The 26344-nt window shown below is 38.8% G+C and overlaps 1 protein-coding gene and 1 pseudogene across 4 annotated transcripts in view; one reads left to right on the top strand and one right to left on the bottom strand.

Moving 5' to 3' along the window:
* LOC145774132 (junctional adhesion molecule C-like) overlaps positions 1–26344 on the top strand; it is a 95604-nt gene that overhangs the window by 66166 nt on the left and 3094 nt on the right. The window contains exons 1-11 of one of the 4 annotated variants that reach the window (XM_082585294.1): positions 522–590; positions 2304–2442; positions 14792–14940; positions 15387–15458; positions 16002–16091; positions 16710–16837; positions 17106–17196; positions 17668–17775; positions 21503–21530; positions 22838–22934; positions 24018–24079. In XM_082585294.1, coding sequence (XP_082441420.1) covers positions 551–590; positions 2304–2442; positions 14792–14940; positions 15387–15458; positions 16002–16091; positions 16710–16837; positions 17106–17196; positions 17668–17775; positions 21503–21530; positions 22838–22934; positions 24018–24041 — 966 coding nt within the window. In that variant the 5' untranslated portion in view covers positions 522–550 and the 3' untranslated portion in view covers positions 24042–24079. Of the gene's footprint in view, positions 1–521; positions 591–2303; positions 2443–14791; positions 14941–15386; positions 15459–16001; positions 16092–16709; positions 16838–17105; positions 17197–17667; positions 17776–21502; positions 21531–22837; positions 22935–24017; positions 24080–26344 lie in introns of those variants that run through there. The other 3 variants (XM_082585291.1, XM_082585292.1, XM_082585290.1) reach the window with 3 other exon arrangements.
* Positions 9803–10283, bottom strand: LOC145773677 (zinc finger BED domain-containing protein 5-like; annotated as a pseudogene).

Genomic DNA, 26344 nt, shown 5'->3' with positions numbered 1-26344 from the left:
CAGCTTGGCAGGTAGGGCAATGCTTTTCTCACAAAATGTTATAACAAAAAAATATGTTGTTTTGTTAATCTGCGTGCATTTATTTGTTTGCGTTTGCCAGGTTTGCGTCGGCGAAAGCTTTATCAATAAATTATTCAAGTTTCCGAACATGACTGAGTTCACTTTCAGTTATATAAGTCAAATAATAACTACACTAAACATCAGTAAAAAATATACCATAGCCTATATTTAAGCGGGTGGTTGGCTTGAGTGAAGAGTAACTTAGTCTTCCGTCAAAACCCCGACTAGGTTTTGCCAAAGCTGAGGTGATACAATCTGCATACTTTACTAGGAATAGCACCTAAATGAACGGGCGCCACAGTGCTCCGCACCTAAATATCCGGACGCCACAGTGTGCGCGCCTATTTGACCAGCACTCTAATTGTCTACGCCTAAAAGACGTGAACCCTGAATGATTTGCTATGTCAGTGTTGCCACTCTTATTTGATGGTGCTGTTGTTTTATATTTTGTTTATAGACTTTTGTTCATTTGAAAGTGATCAACTTGAAGATGAAGACAACCTTGTTAATTTCTGTTTTGCTTTTATTTGGTGAGTTCATTAGACAAGTAAACCCATTTATTTTCATTAGCTTAGTTGTTGTATATATTAATGATAAAAACTTTATATTTTTTAGATGTATATATAAAATTTATGTTTTGTTGTCGTGTTAAAGTGCATAATAATTGTGCTCTGCCTCTACATGTGTATTAGTATAATTGTTGATCAAATTTTATGCAAATTTTCTAAAGTTTGAAATTTGCTATGAGCAGTAGAATGGCACTGGACTCTGGAGAGTCACTCAAGGCTGTAGGCTAAATGCTAGGTACAGGCCTCGAAATTCGTTTTTGTTGACGGCGGACAAACGTGTCCGGTCTGAGCAGCTATCTCGGCGGACAATTTAAGTTTTACGGCGGACACACCAGTTTTAACGTCGATCGTCATGTTTAATCACTTTATCTTGATAATTCTTGGCCATTCGAGAACTATAGCTAGTATCATACGGTTTAGAAGACTTTTTAAATTTTCAGCGAACTCACTCTGAAAGGCTGTCGTCAGACCAACGACGTGCGCTTGATGAGTCAAAGCGCTGTGTAGCTGCTTAATATGCTGCATAACTTCCACCGAATGAGGTCGCGTGGCATCTTGCGCACAATGCTCTGGGTACGAGTCGGAAAACTTCTACACTAACGCTAGTATTTTCTGCTGTGTTTTCCCTAAGCGTTTTTTTAGGTTTATTTTTGCGTGTCATGTAAGCGAAAGTGAGTTTTCCCTCGGCCTTTTCTTTCTTACTGTATATATACCTAAACTTAACAAATTTTGTAACCAACCGTGCCTTATCAATATTACTCGAAGATCAAAGCCAGACATTGTGACGTAAGCTTCAACTAAGTTGCGCGAGATTAGTGTAGAAGCACTTCGTACTTCCATCGATTCTTAGCGAAGAATTCACCTTTGTTACGCTGATTCAAGGTCATCAATCGTTAAAGCAACGTAAAAATCGAAAGTTTTCCTGCTTGAATGGAAGCTAAGGGACATAGTACCGTATTCACATTTTGTAGATGCGCGCTAGAATGCGCGGAAAATTATATTCTCGCAACAATGGTTCGTGCTATGCAAAGATGATTTGTATTGCTAGTTCCTGTGTTATTTCTCGGCGGACAAATATGACCGATCTAGATGGTACTTCCCGCGGACATCACATGCTGTGACGGCGGACATGACCGCCGTGTCCGCCGTGAATTTCGAGGCCTGAGGTAGAAGAAACAGAAATAAATAATAAACAAGTTAGTGATGGTCTAACTCTAAAGTCTGCGAGACAGGATGGGGAAACATATTATTTGACAAGCTCCCTGAACTCAGCAAATGTCTTTCAAATTCAATACCGGGATGTTTTCGGCACAGCGGATAAGATGCTTGTTTTCCAATCATATAACCCTAATTTTATTTTCAGCTTAAGTTGGTTGTTAAAAACACTTGAGCATAGTTGCTGAAGGAAAAACATTCGAAAAAAGGAACTGGTTACCTTATTCTTATTAGTACTGAAGGCTTGCTATTTTGAAAACCGGAATGTTACTGTTTTTATCCCTGAATGCTTGCAATCAAGTATGAGACTACCTTTTTGAGGCCATGTGCAATTTTGCTAACATCAAAATAGCTACCGTATAATAATACTGTATATATATTGTAAATAGTATATGTAAATACAAAATAGTATAATACTGTAAATTTTCTTAGACATGAACTAACAATGTTTTGTTTTAGCTCCAATGACCTGGTGTACAACTGTGACACTGGAAAATGGCATAAGAAAATGGTTTGATAAGGAAATCGATGTCAACCAGCCAGCTTTGTTAACCTGTAATTATAGTCCTGAGTCCAGTGGAAATTCTGGAAAAGCAAGGTAGATTATATATATATAATCCCGGAATGGCCCGTTTCGGTGAGTCCGATTCGGTGAGTCCGATCTCTTATCCTTGTAGCCGAATCGGACTCACCGAATAGTAGCAAACCCATATAATCCATAGTGACCTATACACAGGCCTTGTTGATGTGTGAACTTATAATAATTACTGGAGGCTGATTTGATTTTGAGCATTAAGGCTGAATGTACAAAGCTCACACATTGGCATGGCCTGTGCATGCTGCATAAGGGTGGAGTGAAAAAAAATTTCTGATTTTTAAAAAACAGAGTGTCTAAAAAGCTGGCTTAGCACCTAAAACAGGGGTGGGGAACCTGCGGCCCGCGTAACTGTTCCATGTGGCCCGCGTCAAAATTTCTTTACCCAAAATATATTGAAACAACAACTCAACCTCAAAAAAGAGTAGGCTCTGCAGTCTGCATTCTCGGTATATTGCGAATGGCCTTCTATGACTAGTTAATCCATCATAGAAGGCCATTTGTAACAACAATGTGTATGTCACAATGTGACCAGTTATTGTTAATCGGTCAGTTATGCCATTCATGAAAAGTGTTTTGCAGAGTAGCCTTCTGCTCAAATTTCAAAATTTTACGTTGTATAATGGCTTCTGGAAAGAAAAGAAAGATTGGTGATGAAGGCAGAATGTTCCAGAAAGATCGGACAAAATTTCGAAATTTTTAGTGGCCCGCGTGTGTTATTTCTCATTTTATGTGGCCCGCAATACTAAAAAGGTTCCCCACCCCTGACCTAAAAACACATCCCAAACAATTTTTAGTTGGTTGCACCCAAAACGGGTCTGCTACTATTTGGCTAGTTCCCTATTCGGCTAGTCCGATTCAGCTAAGTTTTGAAAATCCAACGATAATTAATTTAACGACTCCTTCTGTTAGTTATAGAGATTAGCATAAATTTGATGCCCTAAAACAAAGTCATATATTATCATGTATTTCAAAAAATAAAGTCATACTTTTCAATTTTTAGATAAAAAGAATGGCCCTGTAGTAATAAGTAATAGCACAACGTCACTATCAAAGCAGACTTTGTAATTACTAGGGTAGGCCAGTCCGTGGTGCATTCCCAATTTCCCAGGTCCAGCTTCAATGCAGGTAAACAATGGTTGCGATTATTACAATTCAAGTAGTTCTGTAGTTGATATTTCTTTGCACAACATTTTCTCAAATGATCAAAATACACTATAGTCATCATAACACACATTATTCTCTGATTTGTTGCCGCACAAGTGTGGATGCGAGCCTTGCATTTCTTATCACGTCGAGAACAACACCAGTATTTCTTAAGCCTGTCTGCACTATATTGAGCTAGTTGAAACATGTAGCCATCATGTAGAAAAACCTCACCTTTGCGTTGCGTACTAATCGATTCCTCTGCCATAATAAAGTAACATCAACTGAAAGTCTAATGAAGAAAGTAACCAAAGGAATTCCAGGTCATGTAACGCCGAAACCCAGCTTTATTCTAAACTGCCGCTTAGGTTTTAACTTCATCTTTTATGTCAAACGCTATTTGACAATTGTCTCTTTTTTTCGTTGACACGTTTTCGCTGAGACTTTATCTCATTAACCTCTATTGTTAATCATGAAAAATGTTATTTTGATGTAAAACATTTATTTTGAACGAACCCAGACAACAAAAGTCGTCATTTTTACATTGATTCAACGTCTGCAGTGCACATGTTGAATCAATGTAAAAATGACGGTTTTTGCCGTCTGGGAAGGCACTCAAAGGTAAACACTGGATAAAATGCAAGAATGCAAAAGAAACGATATTGTGGAATAAAATACAAAATTCTCTAAATAAACAGAAGAATCGGACATACATTTCTCTGTTATCATTTTTAATGTAAAAATTCCTTTTGTGGTCCTTTTGTCTGGAACAAATCCAAACTGTGCTGTTGATATTTCCGATTTTAGTTTTGGTCTCAACCTTATCATCATGATTCGGAGTACGGTAAGATCTTTGTTAGATGATTCACAAGGCTAATTGTTCTGTGGAGTGAGCAGTCTGTTGCTCCGGTTTTCTTTGGTAAAGATGATTCTGGGATGTTTCTGGTGTCATAAATATGATTTAAGATATCAGTGGTTAGGTCTAAACTCCACTCAGCTAAAGCTTCGATAATTTCAACTATAAAAGAAACGATATTGTGGAATAAAATACAACATTCTCTAAATAAACAGAAGGGGTCGTTGGATTTAGAATTTTGTAATAGTTGAAGAGTCTAATATATATATTCTAAGTTTGCATGCAGACGGCGACGCAGGATACATGTCAATTTTATCTGAGCAAACATTAATAGTTCAAAAATAAATTTAATTCGCTTTTTAGTGTTAAGATCTCAGTGGCTAGGTCTAAACCCCACTCATCTAAAGCTTCAATAATTTCAACTATAAAAGGAACGATATTGTGGAATAAAATACAACATTCTCTAAATAAACAGAAGGCGTCGTTGGATTTGGAATTTTGTAATAGTTGAGTATTCTAATATATTCTAAGTTTGCATACAGACGGTGATCTAGGATACATGTCAATTGTCGATTTTATGTGAGCAAACATTTCAATTTAATAGTTCAAACATTTTGCACTAAATTTCATTTCAATTTATTTTTCTCTGTTGGAATGCAAAAGAAATGATATTGTGGAATTAAATGCAATTCAAAACTGTAGCCGAATAGGGAACTAGCCGAAACGGGCCATTCCGACCCAAAACTCAGCTGGCTACCCTCCAATTTGGAGTCGAGAGGGGTTAAAATCCTAAAAATTGCTACCGTATAACTTTTGAACCGCACATGCTAGAAAGATCATTGACGTATTGAATAGATCTTTCCAGTCTAGATTGGAGGGCAGGATATCATTATTTACTCAACAGTTTCGTCGTCCAAGGCCCTCAGACTGGGTTGTTTTTTTTTCGGTCATTTATCGGTCATTGACCGATTTTTTAGCAAAATGTCCAAACAAAATATAGTCAATTCGGTCAAAATGTCCGAAAAAATATATAATCAATTCGGTCAAAATGTCAGAAAAAATATGTACGCACGCAAATCGATTTCAGTGATTGCAAAGAAGCTTCTTGCGCCACTCTACGATTTTTTGTCCATCAGAAATACAAGACGTAGACTTAGTGTTTGAACGTTGATCCAATGTCTTATTGTATGTGATTACGTAAATACAGAAGTAACATTTCACAAACGTGACTGACGTGGTGCTTTCAAGTATGACGCAATGTTGCGTTGTCTTGGAAAGGTTAAACCGCTTGGTAGAGATTGATCGGTCTGTTCTATCAATCGGGTCATTTTCTCAGCATGTTGCATATATTATAAATTTTTCAGCTGGTGGTCAACCCTTTCGAAATATTATTGACCAGACCTTGATAAACAACGAAGTATCCCTTTGTACGTTGATCCAATGTCGTATTGCTTGTGATAAACGCAAACATGAGAATAACACACTCAAAGACTTCAACTTTCTAGAAATCAATGCCACTGTGTTTTCAAATCTTTCCTTCGAATCGTGGAAAAAATTGATCTGTCAGTCGGGAAATTATCTCAGCATATTGCATAATGTTGTCAACTTTGAAGCTGGTGATAACCTCTGTGGAATGTTTGACTCCACATCGATAGATAATGATTTTGTGTGATGGTTTTTGCAATGTCGTACTCCATTGAGTAGACGCAAAAAGCCCTACAAAAATACAACTGTTTGTAACTTTTTAATGAGCAGGTGGGAAATCATTTCAATTTAGCTGGAATTTTTTCGTTTTCGGTAAGTATTGAGTAGCCTCAGGGGCGTATCCTCAATGGAAGCAAGGTAAGCCTCAAACCCTGTCAAAATTGAATAAAGAGAAGATGATATTTTTCAGTAAAACGATTTCGTAATTTCTTAACCTGAATACGAATTAAAACAGAGCTACCATGAAAGAACCAAAAGAGCCACATGAAAGAATCACTCACTGATCTCAACACCATTTGTCATAGCACATGACTAGGGAACTGTGTTCCGAAAGCTCGTGTAATTTGATATTGCCACAACTAACTCGCAGCATCAGGCTTAAACAGATCGTTAGAATCTACACTGTGAAATAAAACAGAGCTCTTCCAACTCAGGCCTCGACACTAAAGGCATTCATCGCGAACATGGCCGCGATAAACCTACAAAAACCGACATTTGTCCGCTAGGTCTCGCACTTCCGTCGGCCGCATTTGTCCGCCATGAAGTTCCGAGAAAATTTTACGCAAGCGGTCTTGTGACCAAAGTACTTTGCCACTTATAATCACAAAGGATTAGAAAGCAGTCAAAGCACCCGATAAATCACAATACACACTGTCTATGCTTGAACTGTTAACATTATTGATTGCGAACCAGGTGACAATTGGCGGAAAGTTTTAACAATAGCTACGAAGCGTGGCATAGATTAGCCAAGCTGACTTTTAATGCAGAGAACGCAACCGTACAACGTGGATTCAATTTGCTTTCTCGGTTGCGAACTCCAACAAGAAATCGCTTGCGTTGTTCAACTGCAGATACCAGTAAACTTATGTGTTTGAGGTTTAATGCTGCATCATACAAAACATTCAATTTTGACGTGGCATACGCGCACTGGCACAGTAACGCGAAGCGAGCACACTACAACGTGAGCGGTGAAATTGTTGAGGAGTTAATTCACTTTGTAATTGCCAACCATTAGAGCGTAACGTGTTTGTTTATTTGGTCATTCTTACTTGTTTTTATTCCTTTCCGTTGGACTGTATTTTTGTTTTGCGTTATTTTTGAACGTGTGTTGGTGTGCTATAAAAGATGTCTGCGGCCGGCTGTTGCAAGGTTGAGTTTCGCTGATGAACGTTGAAGAAACGTTTGTCTGTTCTAACTTTTCTCAGATAAAACACGACAACGTTTCTCAGCGAAACTTAATCTTGTAGCTAGTCAGGAAGTGCAATTTTTTTTTTGTATCAGCTACTTGAAAGAAAGTATATTCATCAGAAAAAATGACCGAAATAAATAAAAAATGACCAAATTTTTTCAAGTCAGTTCGGACAAATGACCGAAAAGTCTCAGCAAAAAAAATCCCAGCCCTCAGACCATGCGCACCGCGTGGAGGCTGGTGGGTTAGGCAGTTGTGGAGGGTCCACGTCTTTTAGGCGCTGACAGTTAGGCGCTGGTCTAATAGGCGCGCACACTGTGGCGTCTGGATATTTAGGTGCGGAGCACTGTGGCGCCCGTTCATTTAGGTGCTATTCCTAGTAAAGTCTGTAGATTGTATCAGCTTAGCAGGTAGGGGCGTAGGGCAATGCTTTTCACACAAAACATTATATTGAACAGGAAAATATATTGTTTTGTTAATGCGTGTGCGTTGTTGGTCATGGCTTCAGTGAGTGAAGTTGCTTAAACCGCCAATGCTTTTTCACACAAAATGTTATATTCAACAGAAAAAATATATGGGTGAAGCTGCTTAAACCAGGAATGATTTTCACACAAATTGTTATATTGAAGAGAAAAATATGTCATGGCTTCAGTGAGTGAAGCTGCTTAAACCGACAATGATTTTTACACAAAATGTTATATTGAACAGAAAAATATGTTATGGCTTCCGTGAGTGAAGCTGCTTAAACCGGCAATGATTTTCACATTAAATGTTATATTGAACAGAAAAATATGTTGTTTTTTTAATGCGCGTGTTCAGCATTTATTTGTTGTTAGTCCAGGTTTGCGTCGGCGAAAGCTTTATCAATAAATTATTCAAATTTCCGAACATGTATCACTTTTAGTTAGGTCAAATAATAACTACACTAAACATCAGTAAAAAATGTACCGTAGCCTGTATTCAACCGAGCGGTAGGCTTAAGTGAAGAGTAATTTAGTTTTCCGTCAAAACCCCGACTAGGTTTAATAACGAGCGAAGTCCCACCATTATGCTTGCAACTTGTAGCCAAAGTGTAGCCTATATGCCCTGTAGAAATGTATTCATGTGAACAGTAGTAGAGCGTCTTACGCGTTCTCGTCACATGGCCAATCCATCCCGAACAAAAGTAACTGCGAAAGATAACAGATTAAGTAAAGTTCCATCTGGCTGCAACTTGTGTTCAGGATGCATAGCAAATGTCCTGTAGAAATGTGCTAATATCAAGAGTAGTAGAGCGTTTTCACGCACCTCAACTCCACACGATCTATCCGTCTCAAGTAGAAGTAATTATTAAAGGTAACAGATTGCACAAAGCTGCGCCTTTAAACCGGCAACTTCTACTCCAGAAGTACGTGTCCTGTGGAGATCAGGTGGTCTGCTGGTCTAATTGCCCTGCATATAAGCCGATGTTGGACCTGAGCACTTCATTTGCACCGAAAAGTTTGGTAAGTTTGCCACATCATAAAGCAAAGATTGATATGGCAGCTTCGACTATTTCAACCTTACGTAATCGTGAAAAAATTGCTGCTGATGGCTTCATGTATACGTTGCAGTGTTTGATTGCGCATTTTTCGTATTCATTAATTGTTTAATAAAAATCTTCATCCTTCCACCTCGTGTAGTCTACCTTCTCAAACAAAAGAGCTTGCTGTGGCTTCTTTGCTGCAGCCTAGGCTACTTGCAAAGTCAGGCACTGCACACTAAAATTGTAACCACCCGCTTCAATATAGACTAAGGTATGATTTTTTTACTGATGTTTAGTGTACCGGTAGTTATTATTTGACTTAACTCTTTCGCAACCACCGAGGTCAAGACGTTTAATCTAAATAACCAGACATTTTTCACACAAATCTGTTGTATTTACGCCGTAAAAACATCTCATGTGATCGACGTAGACGCACAATCTTGACATCAAATGAAAGCATACATCTTCAGCTATCCGAAGATGCAAAGCTTTGCAATAAAATTTAAAACATTCAATGTACGACTAGCAACTTTCCATACGGTGTTTTTTCTAATTTCTAAAAAAATTAAAAATTGGCAGAAAAGTGTACTTCATTATAATCTTTACTACCCAAGCATGATAAAATAATTTGAAAATATATGTAGTTTAATCGAATGCCAAAACAATTCTGCACATGAGAAAAATTTTACTTCGTTTCTGCGCGCAATGCTTTAGGACAGGGGTTCCCAACCTTTTTATGTTCTCGTACCACTTAGCCACCACGGATTGTCAACACGTACCACTATGTTCAAAACAACTAATTTGATCCAATATTAAATTATTTGCAAGATGGTGAATCTGGATGTAAAGTCAGCGAAAGTAGCAAAGTTACCAACAAAACATCACAGAGTCCATTACGCCACACAGCACAGAACACATCAGAATAACAAAGAAAAAGACACAATTAAACACAATACAACTAAATTTAATGAGATTTTTGTTTATGTTTCACCAGTTGATCGATGCGTGGCATAACTTTGCTAATAGCACATCTGAAGTCATGTCCAGGGGTACTTAGTCGGTTTCGATTTTTTGATTTGATGTTCATAAGAATAGAAAATCCCTGCTCGCATTCCCAAGTAGAAGGAAAAATCAGTAGGAACAGCGTGGGAAGCTAGCGTTGGGTATGAAGAAGCCATACTAAGCCAGAAGTTTATTGCAGAACATTCTTTGCGTTGTTTTTTTGCTGTCTGATCTTTCTGCATGTCTATCAGTTCCTCTTGTTCCCCTGTACCGACAGGTAAGTCGGCTGGGTCCACTGAGAAAGGATCTGTGATGTATGGGCAGCTTGTGGTATCTGGAAAGTAATGGTGCAATTCAGCAGTTAGCAGCGAGAGGTGCTGGGTAATTTCTCTGGAAAAGTCATCACTGATTTCCATTTCAAGAGCTGACAGGAATTTAAACATACCATAGCGCTGGTTTTCCACATTTTTCCTCCATAATTCCAGCTTTCGGATAAAAGCTCCCAGTTTTGAAACAAAGTCTACGACAGTGCAGTTTTGCCCTTGCAATGACAGATTTAAATGATTGAAAGCTTCAAATCATGGCGACCTTTATACACAGGCCATGGCAACGTGCAGCTTAAAATTTGACTGAAGGCCGATCTGTTAGTAGCTAAAATCGCGAGTATAAGTTGATGGTTTGAGTATTAGTTGATAAATAGAGTCTTTGTCTATATTTTGTGAGAGTTTGAGTTACTTTTGTGCTGTTTTTACCATTCAAATAACGGAATAGATTTTGGCATTTGTACTGGAAATCCAAAAAGCGTCTGGCAACACCAGTATTTCGGAAAATATTGTCATTTTGTCAACATAATTTTAGGAGTTTTGCAGTGATTTGGGATTCAGTGATCACACTTTGGCAATTTAAATTGTTTAAATTATCATTTAAAAGGAATATAAAGTGAATTTAGCTTAAACTTCAAAATTGAAAATACATTGGCCTTCAGTCAGCCCTCCAGTTCGTACGTTGTCAAGGCCTGTGTATACAGATCGCCATGCTTCAAATATATCTGACAAATAAGCCAATCTTGCAATGAATTCCTCGTCCTCCAGATCGTTTTGAAATTCATGGTTTTTCTGTTGGAAAAATAAAAGTAATTCATTTCTCATTTCCAAAAGACGCTTAGTTGTATTTCCTCGAGAGAGCCAGCGCACTTCTGTGTGATAGAGGAGACAAGTGTGGTCTGAGCCGAGATCTTCACAAAGAACCTTAAACAATCGAGTATTTAAAGCTGATATTTTAACAAAATTTACGATTTTGACTACTCTGTTCAAGCACATTAACAACTTTGCAGGAAGAACCTTTGTGCAAAGAGCAAACCTGTGTATGAAATAGTGAACGCTTATGACGCGAGGTGACACATCTTTGACATGGGCTTGAAATCCAGACTTTCTACCGAGCATAGAGGGAGCTCCATCTGTCGTACATCCGACAAGATTTTCCCAATCCAGTTCATTTTTCTTGAAAAAGTTATCCAAAGAGTTGAAAATATCTTTTTCTTTTGATGTAGTGGACACCTCATGATTCAACAATAGGCTAATTCCATTTTTACAGCATCGTTCTGTGTAAAGCGGACGTAGACAAGCAGTTGGAAGCAGTTTGTGACATCTGTGGATTCATCAAGTTGTCAGGCAAATCCAAACTTCGCATCTCTTACTCCTGTGATCACTTGGTCAGTGATATCAACTGACATTTCCTCGATGCGTCGTTTCACAGTATTGTTAGAAAGCGATACACTATCCAACTTTGCCACTGAATCTTCTCCAATCAAATTTCTGACTAATATCTTTGCTGCTGCCAAAACAAGTGACTCCGCAATGACATGAGCTTTTTTGTTTTGGGCCACCAGAAGAGATACTTCATAGGATATCTTCACAATTCCGGGATTATTTCGGTAAAACTGGCCTGTGTGATCCATGCGCTGTCGCTTCACGTTCTCTCCAAGTCGCTCAAAATAACTCTTATCTCGATTCATCTTATCTGCATGATTGGACTCAAGATGCCGCTTAAGCAAACTTGGTTTCAAAGCTGCATTTGAAAGGGTTTTCATACAGATCACACACTGAGGTAAGCTATCTCCACGATGTTGAATAGCAATGAAGCCATACTTAATATAATCTGCGCTTTACTTTCGCTTCGACATTTTCAAATATTTAGACAAAATGTAATGCTGTTCAGGATTCAGCCACTACACGTCGGAAAACCAACATCAGAATAAACGCAATTCTGCAATTGCACTGACCACATTGCACACGTAATAGTTTCATCACAGACACCATTCACATTGCACACAGAATAGTTTCGTCACATACACCATTAAGTTCGCACAGCAGCATTGTATTAATAACAATGACAGCAGGGAGCAAGATCGACAAAAATAGCTTACTGAGTGCAGAGAATTTAGTACGGAAAGAAATAAAAGTGTTGTTCGCATATTTTAGAAACTCAAAATTAAGTAATTGTTGCAATAGGCCTACTTTATTTGACAATACTACTACATATCGCATGCAACGGAGAGCTGCTCGCGTACCACCTGAAAAGTTCCCGCGTACCACCGGTTGGGAACCCCTGCTTTAGGAGGTACAGCAGAATGATTATGGAAAAAATTTGGAAAATTTTAAGCAAAAAGTTTACGTAATTTAGCCTACAGTCTTTTTGATCGAGAAACATTTTGTGTGAAAAGCATTGCCGGTTTAAGCAGCTTCACTCACGGAAGCCATGATATAATTTTCTGGCAAGCTGCCATGCTGATACAATCTACATACTTTACTAGGAATAGCACCTAAATGACCGGGCGCCACAGTGCTCCGCACCTAAATATCCAGACGCCACAGTGTGCGCGCCTATAAGACCAGCGCCTAAAAGACTTGCTCCCGTTGTGGATGGCATGGTCTGTTCAGTGGCACCATACTCGCATTCTGATGAAGGAGCCAGGGTGCCAGGCCCCACTTGTGCATGTCCGAATCTTCTTCTTCGTTTGAACCTTCTTCGCCACTCCAAGGGTCGAGGGGCTCTGCCTTTTACCACCCTTGGGCAGTGGCGGCGACGCGGTCTAGATGTTTGGGCAGGTGTCGAGCAGCCATTCAATTGATTTGTCATCCAGTTCACGCAGACCACGCACACCATTTGGCGCATGGTAGATGGCGTGGTAGATGGCGATGGCATGTCCGAATGAAAGCGGCCGACGCCAGTTCGCAAGCGGTTAAGCCTGACCCACGCCAGCCTTGTGAGGATATCTCGTGTGGACTGTGGACGGGATTGGCGTCGGGTATGAAGTCACGGAGCGTGAGGTGTGGTTTTGCCACTCCGTGTTCCACATGTGGTTCGTCCAGAGTTCTGTACTTAAACCAAGTTCTTCTGCGTTCTTAAGTAGTTGTTGTGCGGCAGGCACAAAGGGGCGTCTTGATTTCAGTCGCTGCTTTATAGGTGGTAGTAAGTTGCTACATGGGTTATATGCCTGCTGCACTGCAATGAGCTTCCTCTTTGTCATGTTTTCACATTTCTTGATGGCAATTATGATCGAAAATGATGAATTTAAAGGTGGATTCATGTTGCAAATAATGCAGGAAACTGTCAACGAAGGTGCTGTTTCAGCTAAAAGTATTCGAAGATTCATAATCCCAAAATTAAACCTCAAAGCGAAAGTTTATCATTAACTGGTTAACCTCAATGATCCTGACATTGGGCAGCCTCCAGCAGTACAACACAGTGATGCCGAGCTTGAAAGTTTGAGATCCCATCCTCTGGCACTGAATCATCCATGCCATAACCAGGGTGTTGACTGTTGAACGACATGTGAAGCTAGTCACTGAGGCTGCAATTGCAGGACATGAAAAGCGAGATGGTTTAATCAGGCAACGTGTATGTTCCAGAAAAATGATGAAATGTTTGGAATCAAAGCAACAATATCCATTGTACTTGTAGCTTTGGAAAGTTACTTTACAAATTTATGCTTAGATTGTAATGGACTTTTAATTGGTGATCATTGAACAATTTGCAAGTGGTGTAGGCTACTCATGTATTGTACATACTTATAGCTGATATTATTTAATGCTATGACAGATCAATTGGCAACAATTGCATGATTTGCATTCTCACAATTCACATTACCATACTCATTCTTTACATTAAACTTGTAGTGTTGCCGCCGCCGGATGTCACTCAGTACCATACCAGAAGCTGTTGATTTAGACTGTTATATACTTTCCCGTTTTATAAATGTTTTGATTGTATTTTCTCAGGTCTGCATTTTTTATGACAGCAAGCAGTTGTGTTTTTGATACAGAGCACAATACGGAAAAGATAAATTTTAAACTGTGTTTTATTGATTTTGCTTTATGTATTTGTTCTTATTTAAGTTATTTCATCCCACACAAGCCTTAATTTGATAGTCTATAATTGGAGTAGAGTCTGATATCATTTGTGTAGGAGTATCTGAGTAACAGTGTCCATAATTTGAGCTATAAAACAAATATAATATATTATACATAATAATGCAAAATCCCAACATGTAACCAAGTGTAAACAACCAAAATGCAAGAAAATCATTTTTTTTAAATGTCACTTACAACAGGTAGAAACTTGGTGTTTGCCATTCTTTTAAGATGAAAATCATCTCTCTAGCATGTGTGGTTCAAAAGTTATAGCAACTTTTAAGATTTTGATCCCCCCTCGACTCTTAATAGGGAGATAGCCGGCTGAGTTTTGGGTGCAACCAACTAAAAATTGTTTGAGATATGTTTTTAGGTGCTAACCCAGCTTTTAGACACCCTCTTTTGAAAATTGAAAAAAAATCACTCCACCCTGCTGTGCATTAAGGTTACCATGGTATAAGTATTCCCACACGTGTGAAGGCTTTCCAGAAGAACAAACCATGTACTTGTACCTGTTATGTGATGTCACTTTTTTGCAGTGTTGACTGGGGATACAGTACAACAGTAGGTGATGACCGGCAAAAGCTGATTGTTCTTCAAGGAGCAGTTCAAGATGGCTATTCTCCACAATTTTCTCTACAACCACCAGCTAGTTTGCAAATTCAATCAGCACTGGTTATGAATGCAGGTATTTTGTCCCATGATTCTATGAATCAAACATTTGGAATGAGCAAATTAATGTCTGGTCAGAAGTATTACCTCAATACGAATCATGGCTTAAAACACTTGTATGTGCTTTCAACGTTGCTATGTTTTGTTAGCAAGTTCTTGGATCTAGTGCAGAGAATTATACTTGATTAGTTGGTTCAACTTCTCCATGCGTGCATAACTTTAAGGCTAGGTGCCCAGTCTAATTACTTGTGAATGAATATATTTTGATGTACTTATGGTATCCACCTAACTTGACACATAGACAGATTTGTTTGTCGATTTAATTGAAACATTGATGTGTAGTTTTAACTGACTCAAACTGAGTCTTGAAATCTGCAGTTTTTTATTTCTATGTTAATGCTTTTACAATGTGCACCATGGCCTGAGTGCACTTGTTCTGTATGCATTTATATTCTTCCACAGGTTTCTATGAATGTAGGGTTACTATTGAAAACGATGGAGTTGGCAAGGGAACATACAATGTTACAGTATTAGGTTGGTGAAGTATTTTGTTGTTCAGTTGTAGAAGCTTGGTGACATTGTAGAAAAACTTTCTATTAAGTTTTTATCCAATTTTCAGTCCACAGTCGACACCCCTGTAACTTATTAGTTTTTTTATGTTACTATTGTTTTATAAATAATCCCAAGATAGCATTAGTGTACAAACTCAATTAACTGTGTTTGTTTGTCGGTTTTGTCATCTCTGGTATTTCTGTTGAAGCAATCATAAAAGTAATAATTTATCTCACTTTTGCACCACATCTGCTGAATGTATATATCTTTCAAAGTTATATTTCAGCCAAGTGTTCGGTTTGCCTTTTGGGATCCTGTATAGCAACCAGTAGTTCTGAACACCATGCAGCAATTCTTTCACTCCTTTCTCAGCTTTGAAGCTTGCATTCGAATTAAATGAGTTGCTGCTGTATTTACCGGGTTACGAATGATGGCCAAACCTGGACTTTACACCAAACAGTTGCTACAATTAAGGCGCTGGACCTGAAACACATCTGGAGTCAGTAAACTTATATTGCTTTACAGTGCCGCCATCTGTCCCCGTTTGCCGATTCACAAGCGATTATGCCATCACTCTTGGATTTAGCGCCGAGTTTAAATGCCATTCAAATGAAGGTGAGTTGGTATGTTTGAGATACCGTAGTTTTAACAATACAAAATCATAATCATGAATAAAAAACCACGGAGTCAGTCGCATTATATGATTGTCGCATGATTTGTCCTAGTTTGTGATGAAACATTATTGTAAGTAGTGATGATGGAACAACCTCCGGCTCGAGCCTCAGGTGGTAGTGGCTCCATAGCCAGGAGTGTGTGTGACTGTGGTCAAGTTCATCCGGCTGCGTAGCCGAGTGGTGAGAACGTCTCCGCGACTTTCGAAAGGACGTGGGTTCGACACCGCTCCAGAGCACGCGGCTGTGTTTCGACAAAGACACTTTATGGCAAGCCAAACTAAGGGGAGCAGCTGACTCGAAGACTATATGTCACTTCGCTGCTTCCAGTCGTCTGTTGTATCGCATCTGTGATCGCAGTGTACCGGTACTGTATGTTATCGCAATGGGTGCAAACAAAACCATGGTTATATTATGATTATTATTAAGTTCATAACCTTGGGTAAATAAAATCTTTTGTGGTATTGTAGTGATGCAAGAATACACAATTACACATGTTGCTTGTAGCTTTGGGTTGTTGGTATTTGATGTGGTTTATAAGCGAAACTTATTATGAAATTAGGAATTCCTGCCCCTGCATATCAATGGTATAAAAATGGAGTTGCCCTCCCAACCACCAGCCTGGGATCCCCCCAATACGCTAACACGAGCTTTTCGTTCGACCCTCAGACTGGCACTCTTACTTTTGCGGTAAGTTGTTTTCAAATTTTGATCCTCTGTTTGGACTTTTTCCCTCGTGGTCCCTAAAACTGGTTATCATTTTCAACAGACTCTGGGAGTCTAAAGCATGTCGCTAGAACAAACTAAGTTGGTTTTATAACGCAAAACTACGTACTTTAGAGCATAAAGAGTCTTCAACTATAAATCTTATTCACAGCAATGCCATCCCACCTACATAACCTTCTATTTCGTCCGTTTGTGTTACATTGAAGTGGGAATAATTATTTTGTGATTGCAGAAAGTTGTAAAAGGCGACGCCGGCACTTATTATTGCTCGGCTACTAATAAGAGAGGAAGTGAAAAATGTAACCCTGTTGTTATAAAAACAAGTAAGATTTGTTCAACATTTCCTCGTTTCAATGAGTTTTCTGTTGTGATTTTTTTTCATCATCTTCATGAAGGGCAATGGCGTATGACTGGGTATTTATTCTTTGGTAAACTATGTCATCCCCGCTTCCTCTGCATATGATGATTCGTAGCCAGCCTGTCTCCTAAAAGAGATCCCACTTGATTAAATATTCCAGCATGCTTATCAATTTTAATTTTTAATTTAAAAAATACTAATAATGTTGCAAAGAAATATTTCTTCAACAATCTCCTTCACCGAGCCACAGATAAAGTGGTATTTTTATTGCCCTTCACGCACGAGAAAAAAATTGAGTATTTACACAAAGAGAACACACCCATAATGCAGGAAGAACTGGCAGCACCAAACGAGTGAAGATGTTTTTTTCAGTTTCCTCATTAAAATAACAGCAACTACTGTAGGTGCTGATTATATATTGCTTTTGCATTTTCAGAGGATCAAGACATTGGGATGATTGTGGGGATTGTTTTCGGGGTGATTTTCGGTCTTCTCCTGATCGGAGTGCTCATTTGGTGGACATGGAAGAAGGGCTACTGTGACGGTGAGTACAGCAGGTCTTGTGGCAGTTTGTTCACTTGTGGCAAAGCAACGGAAAACTATTGAAATTCTCACAATTAAATGACTCACAGTGTACACATCAATTACAATGTATTTTAATTCGACAACAGACCAGAAACTCTTGATCCATATGACGTCACCGAATGGTTTTAAGATAGTGCATGGTGGTAACAGTTTCAACATCGTCTTTGCAATAAGATCTTGTTAACTAAATGCGGTATTTTTGTTGCTGTAAGTCCATTAGTTTGTGATCATGAACAAGGCCTTGTTCTTAATCATAAAGTTAAGAAATTTTATTTAAAACAAATGATCCATCTTCGCACTTAAAAAGGTTTTTGAGAAAGCAGACATTTCGGTGTTTTAAGTCATGGCTCAAAGATTTAACGAAATCTTTTAACAAAGTTGTCATTCATTATGCTCTCTGTATGCCTTTTGGCTGAAAGCGAAGTACACTCTACTAGTTGAATAAACTGGAATTAGACCCTGCGGCTTGTTGTCATAAGAGACTTTACATAGATCGGTACGTGCAGCATGGAATCCATGCACTCCATTTGTTTTCCCTGTCGGCCGTGTTAGTCCAACATTGGTTGGTTTGTGCGAGCTATGTTCTGTTTCCTGCCACGCCAAACCAGACAAACCTTTTTTTTCGGGACGTACGTCTCTGAAATTTTGCTCTCGATTCAAATTATTTCATCCGAGTCCACAAAATTAATGTGACGATAAAACAAGAAAAACGACGTCTTCTGTCAACTTGTACTTTCTACGAATGTGATGGAGTTTTGTCGCACCAGGCCGTATATGTGCGCGTTGTTTTTCGCATATACAGCCACAAAGTTGTACTGTATTTCAAGGTGGGCCGAGTGGCAACAAAACCTGCTCGGGCTATCAATGTTATCACACTGGTTTCACTTGCCAGTGGGGCCATCCCCACTGGTACAAAGGTGATCATCTCCTTGTGTACTTAGATAACTAGCAGAAGTTGTTCTTTTCACATCGATTTAACATTAGGAGACGTTGAAACAATGTAATATTGTCTGCTGGCTCGGTTCTTATCTCGCTTAAATTCTTTTTTACTGTGGTTAGGTCACGTCGACTATAGACATAGCTTTTGGCATAGCAACGCTTTAAATATTATATCTAATTGCACTTGTATGACATACAAGTCAGCTCGATGTTGTTGCGAATACAACTCAAGTTGTGGGTTTTCATTTTGACGAGATACATCGTGAATGACATCACATTCTTTGGCAGGTTGAAGCGATTATTCATTTTTCATGTTTTTATCTTTGTCTCTTCAGACCTGTTGTCACGACCTCGGCCAAATATGTTGCTATTTGAGGAAATTTCTAAGAGTCTGAATTGTTACAATCATAGCTATGACAAATCTGTCATCTTCCCATTTCCAGAAGTAAGTAAAATAAGCAATATTGCACCCAGACATATGTTTGGCTTGTTTAACCGGAGATTAGGTAACTTATGTACCTTGAGCACAATTTACACAATAATAATGTGAGACTTTCCAACTGTACCCAGGAGGTAGTATGGTTTGGTGTATCGCTTTTGGTGCAATTCTATGTTCCATTTAAAATGTCAAGGATTTTTCGTGGATTCTATGTTGTAAACTGTTCATTTGATGCCAATTTAAACTTTAGTTCGTTTTGTTTTTCGCCAAGGTTAATTTAGCAAGTAAAATATGGCTATTTGCAAAAGATCCTGCTATACAAAAAACCTAAGGACTGTATGATGAGACTAACCCCAGGACGCAGTTGGAAAGTCTTACATGTTTTTCATTATTATTGCATAAATTGTGCTTAACATACATATCTAATCTCTGTCAAAACAAGCCAAACATATGTCTGGGTGCAAATATTCCTTATTGTACTTACTTCTGGAAATGGGAAAATGACAGGTTTGTCATAGCTATGATTGTAACAATTCAGACTCTTAGAAATTTCCTCAAATAGCAACATATTTGGCCGTGTTCTAATAGGTCGTGCTGTTGTTCATAAACCGAAGTCATGTCTCAAATAGTTTGAAGGTTAGACAATAATCGAACCTGCAATTAAGTCCAATAAAGTTATGGCTTGAAGGCGCAATTACTCACTATGGACAACCACTAATTACTACGCATTTTAACATCTGCTTTAGTTTGTGATTGAATGGAAATTTAATACTGCCGCTACGATCCATTGACAAAGTGGCATTGTGATGAACAATGTCCTAAATCCCAAGCACTTCACTCTTTTAAATCTTCTATCAACTGTTTTTTTTAACTTCGACATTTGTCACCAGTAGTTAGTTGTAGTCAAGTGGTTGTCTGTCGTTATTAGACTATCTTATCACATTTGGAACACTCTACACTACAGCCAGTTAGAGATTTGCTTGGTGATTGTACATACCCACTGCCCTGTCAGCAATCCAGTCTTTTTTGTATTAGTTCAACGTCTGCAGAAGTTGTCTGTAGAATAAAGACGTAGGTAAAAATTGAATAATTATTTTGCGGTGATCGTGTTTTGTAAATGCAGACTGTGAAGTTACTCTGCCTGAATGTAGCTTACTATACTTTACGTTGTGATGATATAATGTTTCTTTATATACAACTTTCGCCTTGCATTTTTGAGGTTTGGACGAAATGTGTATAGATAGCATAGTCGGACAGTAGCCTATCGTTGTTATCAGTAAAACCGCATGACAACATTGTGGCTGGTGAGTTGATCGTTCCCAGCTTACAAAGTCGCTGCATTTCGTATTGATTCAACGTCTGCAGATGTATTATATATATATGCTGCAAGTCAAGTTGCCAGAGCGTATGTTGACAGCCAGTCAGTTTTTTCAATGTAGCTGGTTCTCTCAAGTGTCAACCTTTGAAATGTAAACTTCAAGTTCATTTCATGAAATTGCTCTGGCCTTTTGCAAACTCAATTTTTTTATCGTAAACTCTCCCACTTTGGATTGGCATCCTACTATCGTGAGCCTATTTGTTACATCAAGGTGTGTTCTGTGCAGCTTCAAGATTTCATAGGTTGAAGAATATTGTGTAATGTTCAATACCGATTACTGCTAAGTTACCTGCCCACCACATATGCTCCTTTGCTTTGTGATCTCAGTGGTTAATTTTTAACTTTCTCTTCACAACGGTTCCAGGATTGTTATTTTGTTTGTGACTTGACTATTTGCATTAGGTTTTATGTTCTACCTAGTCTTGTTCAAGTTTGTTTTATCTTAATAGTCCACCGAAGTGATGTCCATTGATTTGTGTAGTGCAAACCACACAGTTGCATGCTATTCGATGATTTCACAAAAGCTTTGATTTTTTTTCATTTATTATTATCCATATTATCCACGTACTGTATATATTATCTGATTTACTTTCAGCTCTAGAGTCCAACCTTTCACCGCTGTACATTAGGATTTTCCTGAAACCTTTGTGATGGCATAGTCTGTACGTCGAAGCACGACTTACTTTGATATGTGAAAATTTGATGTAAAAGCTTTAATTAAGTCTCCCATCATCTCGATGGACTTTTCAATTATGTTGAAGTGCACTTTGCTGGCCACCTTCGATCGCTTGTGATGCGTCGACCACCATCCAATCGTGATAGAAGCTTGGCCGCCGTCGTTTCGCTTACGTGATGTCACTGGTCGAGTCTTGCATTAGGAATGCTTCAGTGTTTGTTCATCTGTTGACTCGTTTATTTTTGTATTTGCAGGGTTCGTGGGCAAAGACGATGACGAAGAGTAAGTTTCAATACGTTGTTTCTGAACAAAGTGATTTTTAATTAAATTGCAAATGTGTTTTCATCGAACTCACGCTATTTGAGTTCAACATTTCAACATACAAGATAATGTTTGTCATATCCAGGCTTACACCCGGTGGTTGAAGATTTAGATTAAGCGGACGGGAAGGCAAGGAAGCCAATCTTCGTGTCAACCTTCAGGCATGCCTTTAAGTGTTCTGCCAAAGACACAGCCGCATGCTTGAGCGGTGTCGAACTGGTGCCCTTTCGATTGCCGTTCCAGGGCTCTCACCACTCGGCTATGCAGCCGATCAAGATAATGAATTTCAGGAATTGAAAAAGTTGTTCCTTCCGAATGTCTTATTGTTACATGGTTTCACTTCATCTCTCCAACACAGACTTTGTATGAAATGTATCAGTCGCACAAAAAATTAATTTCACAAGCAACTGGGTGATGCTAGTGCGAATGCGCAAAGCCTTTGTCCAGCTTTCAGCAGTGTACTTCTATCCCAGGGTTTCCCAAACTGTGGTCCGCGGACCACTGGCGGTCCGCAACGACTGCACAGGTGGTCCGTGGCGATATGACAAGAAATTAAAAAGTCACACTTATACGTTGTACAAATGTACAGTACGTACCCTGTTTAAGATAATTGCCGCAGTTCTTAATTAATACAGAGTTAATTTTCTCTGACGTTACACAACATTTGGAATTGCTTTCTGCACATTTCAAGAAGTACTTTTTAAAAGAGACATATGAGGATTTTGACTGGATTTTAAACCCTTTTGTTGTTACAAAGACTGGTCTGTTAGGACGCGAAGAAGAAGAATTAGCCGAATTATCATCTGATCGAACTTTAATGCTTAGTTTCAATCAAACAGCTATTGCATCTTTCTGGTTGAGTGTTGTGGAGGAATACCCATTGCTATCGCAAAAGGCAACTAAAATTTTATTGTCTTTTGCCACGACCTACATATGTGAGACAGCATTTTCAGCTCTTACCAACATGAAGACAAAATACAGATCCAGACTTTTCGTGAACCCTGACTTACGAGTTTGCCTTTCACAAATAACTTCCAGAATTGATGACTTATGTTATGCAATAAGAAGCAATCCCATCCGTCCCATTGATGTTGTCACTTTTTTAAATAAACAAAGTTCGGTATTATTCATTTTCACCTTTGTGTTGGAATTGTGGGTCCGCTAATAAACAGATTCACAAATAGTGGTCCGTGGCCCAAAAAATTTTGGGAAACCCTGTTCTATCCGACTTATTTTCGACTCTTCTTCACCAACCGTTCCTTTTGCAGCGTGGATGGTGATGACGCGAATGACATCATGCTGGATGGGAACGGACCGACAGTGAACAAACCACCTAGCGAATATAATGGCTCCACTGTTGGGAAGGTTGGTAGTTTGGTATTTCGTTGCGGATAATTACGCCTCGTGAATCCGCATCAATTATGTTGAACTGATGGTGCAAGCTCACCAGCTTTCAGCCCGCACCAAGACCTCTGTGGCGTGGAAACAAACATTATGATGTTTCTTTGCTTTATGAACTGAAATGTGTTTTGAAAAGACAAAGAACTTCTACAGCTGATAAACATTTCCCCTTTCATTTTGAAAGAAGTTCAGCCATTGAGCTAAGTCCTAGTTCGTATGTTCATCTTCAAACAAAACAAAAAACAGACCACTAACTCGGTATAGATTAAACACTACAGAGCTAAATGATTTCGTCCATGCCGAACAAAAATTATTTACAAGGTCACTTGAAAACAAAAAATTGATAAACTTTCTTTCAAGTCAATTTTCAGTTCGTAAACTAGACAACTGTATTTTCCTTTCTGTGCTTTCAATAATTGTTCTCATAATTTTTGAGCTGTGTTGTTTTATGCGCAATTTGAATCGGTATCATTAGGTTTGGATTCACCCTGTAATTGGGTGCTAAAGGTAATTTGTGAGGGTCATGGGTTTAGTTGTTGTAGGTGGAGTGTCATGATTAGAATTTGACTGTCCTTCTCCGATTTACAATACTGCCAGTGGATTAGGGGGTGTCATCATTGGGGCTGGGGGCGGTATCGCTTGTCAAGAAGTTATTTTTTGGAGATCTTAGAAAACAAAAACGTTTTTATTTTCCATGTAATTCTTCATAACAAATAGAGTAACCTGACTTTTTGTGTGATGCATGCCGCTGCTTTGTACTGACGCCGCCCACAAGTGACGTTGAATCCCAAGCACACTACTTGTAATGTAACTATATGCAGTCGAATGATGGAGTACCAGCGGTGCCAATCGTAAGACAAGGAGGTTACGCAATGGTTTGAAGGGGACTTACCCTCTCATTCCACGCAACAACCATGCTGATACTGCCATAGCTTGTACCATATTGTAACGTCACAAACTTCCCGGCAAGCTGGCACAATTTCAGTCGTTATACATCGCTGAAACACCAGCGATGTTACTTTTCTAACTTTGTGCTAATATTAACAGCAAGAAGCCTCAATGATGATTTGACCAGCCCATGATTGCACGACGCGCTTACGCCATTCACCGTATGTGGTTTGTCTTTGATCGAAACGTTGTAGTTGCATGCTTCTGTTGTAAACTATTACCCAGACAGCAAATCAACCGTTTTTTACAGTAAACGTTTTGTCAATGTAAAAATTGGTTGATTTGCTCTATGGGTAATCAGTTTTGTGCCCGTGATAAATCAACTGTTTGCACATTAATTCAATTTCCAATGACACAGAATTAATGTGCGAACAGCTGGTTTTGCTGCTTATTTTTCGCAATTCAATAGAAGTTTCCACTAATTTTCCATAATTTTCTGCCTTGTTGCATTCTAATTGTTGAAATCAACTTTTTCGTTTATCCAACGTTATTTGCTGCCTTCCTATGTTTTATAAGGTGAACTGATGTTAGTTCAACCGGCCTTTAGGCCAGAACATCACGAAATTGCATGAGCTTGTTCACCACAATCAGCAGACATTTGATCTGAATACAATTGAGTCATTCCTCCAAGTGGCTACAAGCTGGGATGCCAGCAGATGTTGACAGCGATCATATAAACCATGACATCGTTTGTCAATAACGTTTGTTTGACCCACTGTAATTCCTTGATAAAGCTGTTATCTTTTTTGTAGTCTGTCTTTAAATATTCAAACAAATACGTGTCTGCGGCAGCAAACTTTAGTTAAGGTTGATAGTGGGAAACATTGACCCAAACATCTGCAGACGTTGAATCAATGTAAAAATGACGGATTTTGCTGTCTGGGATTATACATACGAGAGATGAAAGTTATCTATAGTCCCTGGCGAACCATATTGTCATCACTTTGGCGCTTATAGTGGCAGCCTAGAGTCCACTTCTCAAAAGTGTATGTTGCTTCTCTATTCCACGGAATGAGTCATCAACTCATCATTCAAACATAGGTTGCGCAAATAGAATTTACACTTCGCCATATTTGGACCATCATGCTCGTGTCGTCATACCGTTTGATGACATCATAAAGCGACGATGACGTAGTATTGAAATATAGATTTCACTACAATTCTCAATGAATGTTTAGCTTGAAGGGTTGTTTGTCCGAATTGTGCATTTATACGTCACAAACAACATCGCCATGTTCAATGCCGTTACGATCCAACACCGGACAGCAGAATGATATTTTTTGGCATTAATTCAACATTAACAGACGTTAAATCAATGTAAAAGGGACAGGTTTTACTGGCTGGATTTCCAAACTGCAAATCAACTCTTTTTTTACATTTATTCAACGTCTGCAGACGTAATGTAGCGTAGAATCAATGTAAAAACTATATTAATTTACTAGCTGGAGTGTTGATGTCATAAACTCGGTGTTTTTTGTGTCCTTGGTCTGTGGCACAATGTCTGGTTTGGTCAAAGTAAACATCATACTGCGCTGTGTACACATTACACTCGGACGACATTGTCACCTGGTTATGTCTTACTGGCTAAAGAAGTCAGTGGACCGTGAACACCGTTTGTGACGAGCAATCACTCAACCGTGATGTATTAACATGGCAATTGAGGTCTCCGATTTACGATCACAATTCTATGATGTCGTTGTACCACAATTAAAATCTAGAATGTTCGGCCAATCTGTGCAAAGTCCCATGATCGGCAAACGTTTCAAAATCCTGGTTTCATCTTCAGTGATACAAATTGAATGATCAATCGTTTCATATCATCTGATTTGTCGCACTGACAATGAAAGCAATCCAGCCATCCAAACGATTCCTGAACATTAGTTTCTGTACTTTAGGTTAGGCTTTGTATTTTTTACTTTGATTAACCAAGCATTCCAAGTGTTTTCCTTCTAGTATGGATGTATTGCATGGTAAACTAATTCATTATTTAATTACTTCCCTTCATTCATCAACGAAGCATCACTTTTCGACAGCGCAATAACAACAGATTGTAAACACAACACGTTGAAGCAGAACCACCATAACTTTCCAATTTCCATACACATTTGCATGAATGAAAACGGCGTGATTGCTCATGCATGTGATGCAGCGATTCGAATTGTCACACTTGACTGATATGTTTTGGAAATTACCGACTGACAATCTGGGTGATCCTTAAAGGGCATTTTAATGGGTCAACAGACGTTGTAACGAGATTTGCAGGCCGGAATGAGATTTCCTGATAACGATGGAGTCATCGGTCTCGATACAGCCAACTAGCAGTGCCCATCGTTTTTACATTAATTCAACGTATTTGAACATCAACTAAACGTTAGTTTATCCCAGTAACACTTTCACAGGCAACAAATCAGTCTTTTTTTATATTG

Source organism: Aplidium turbinatum, chromosome 7 (assembly GCF_918807975.1).
Source record: "Aplidium turbinatum chromosome 7, kaAplTurb1.1, whole genome shotgun sequence".
In the NCBI taxonomy this organism is placed as follows: Eukaryota; Metazoa; Chordata; class Ascidiacea; order Aplousobranchia; family Polyclinidae; genus Aplidium; species Aplidium turbinatum.
This window is presented reverse-complemented; position numbering and strand designations above follow the sequence as displayed.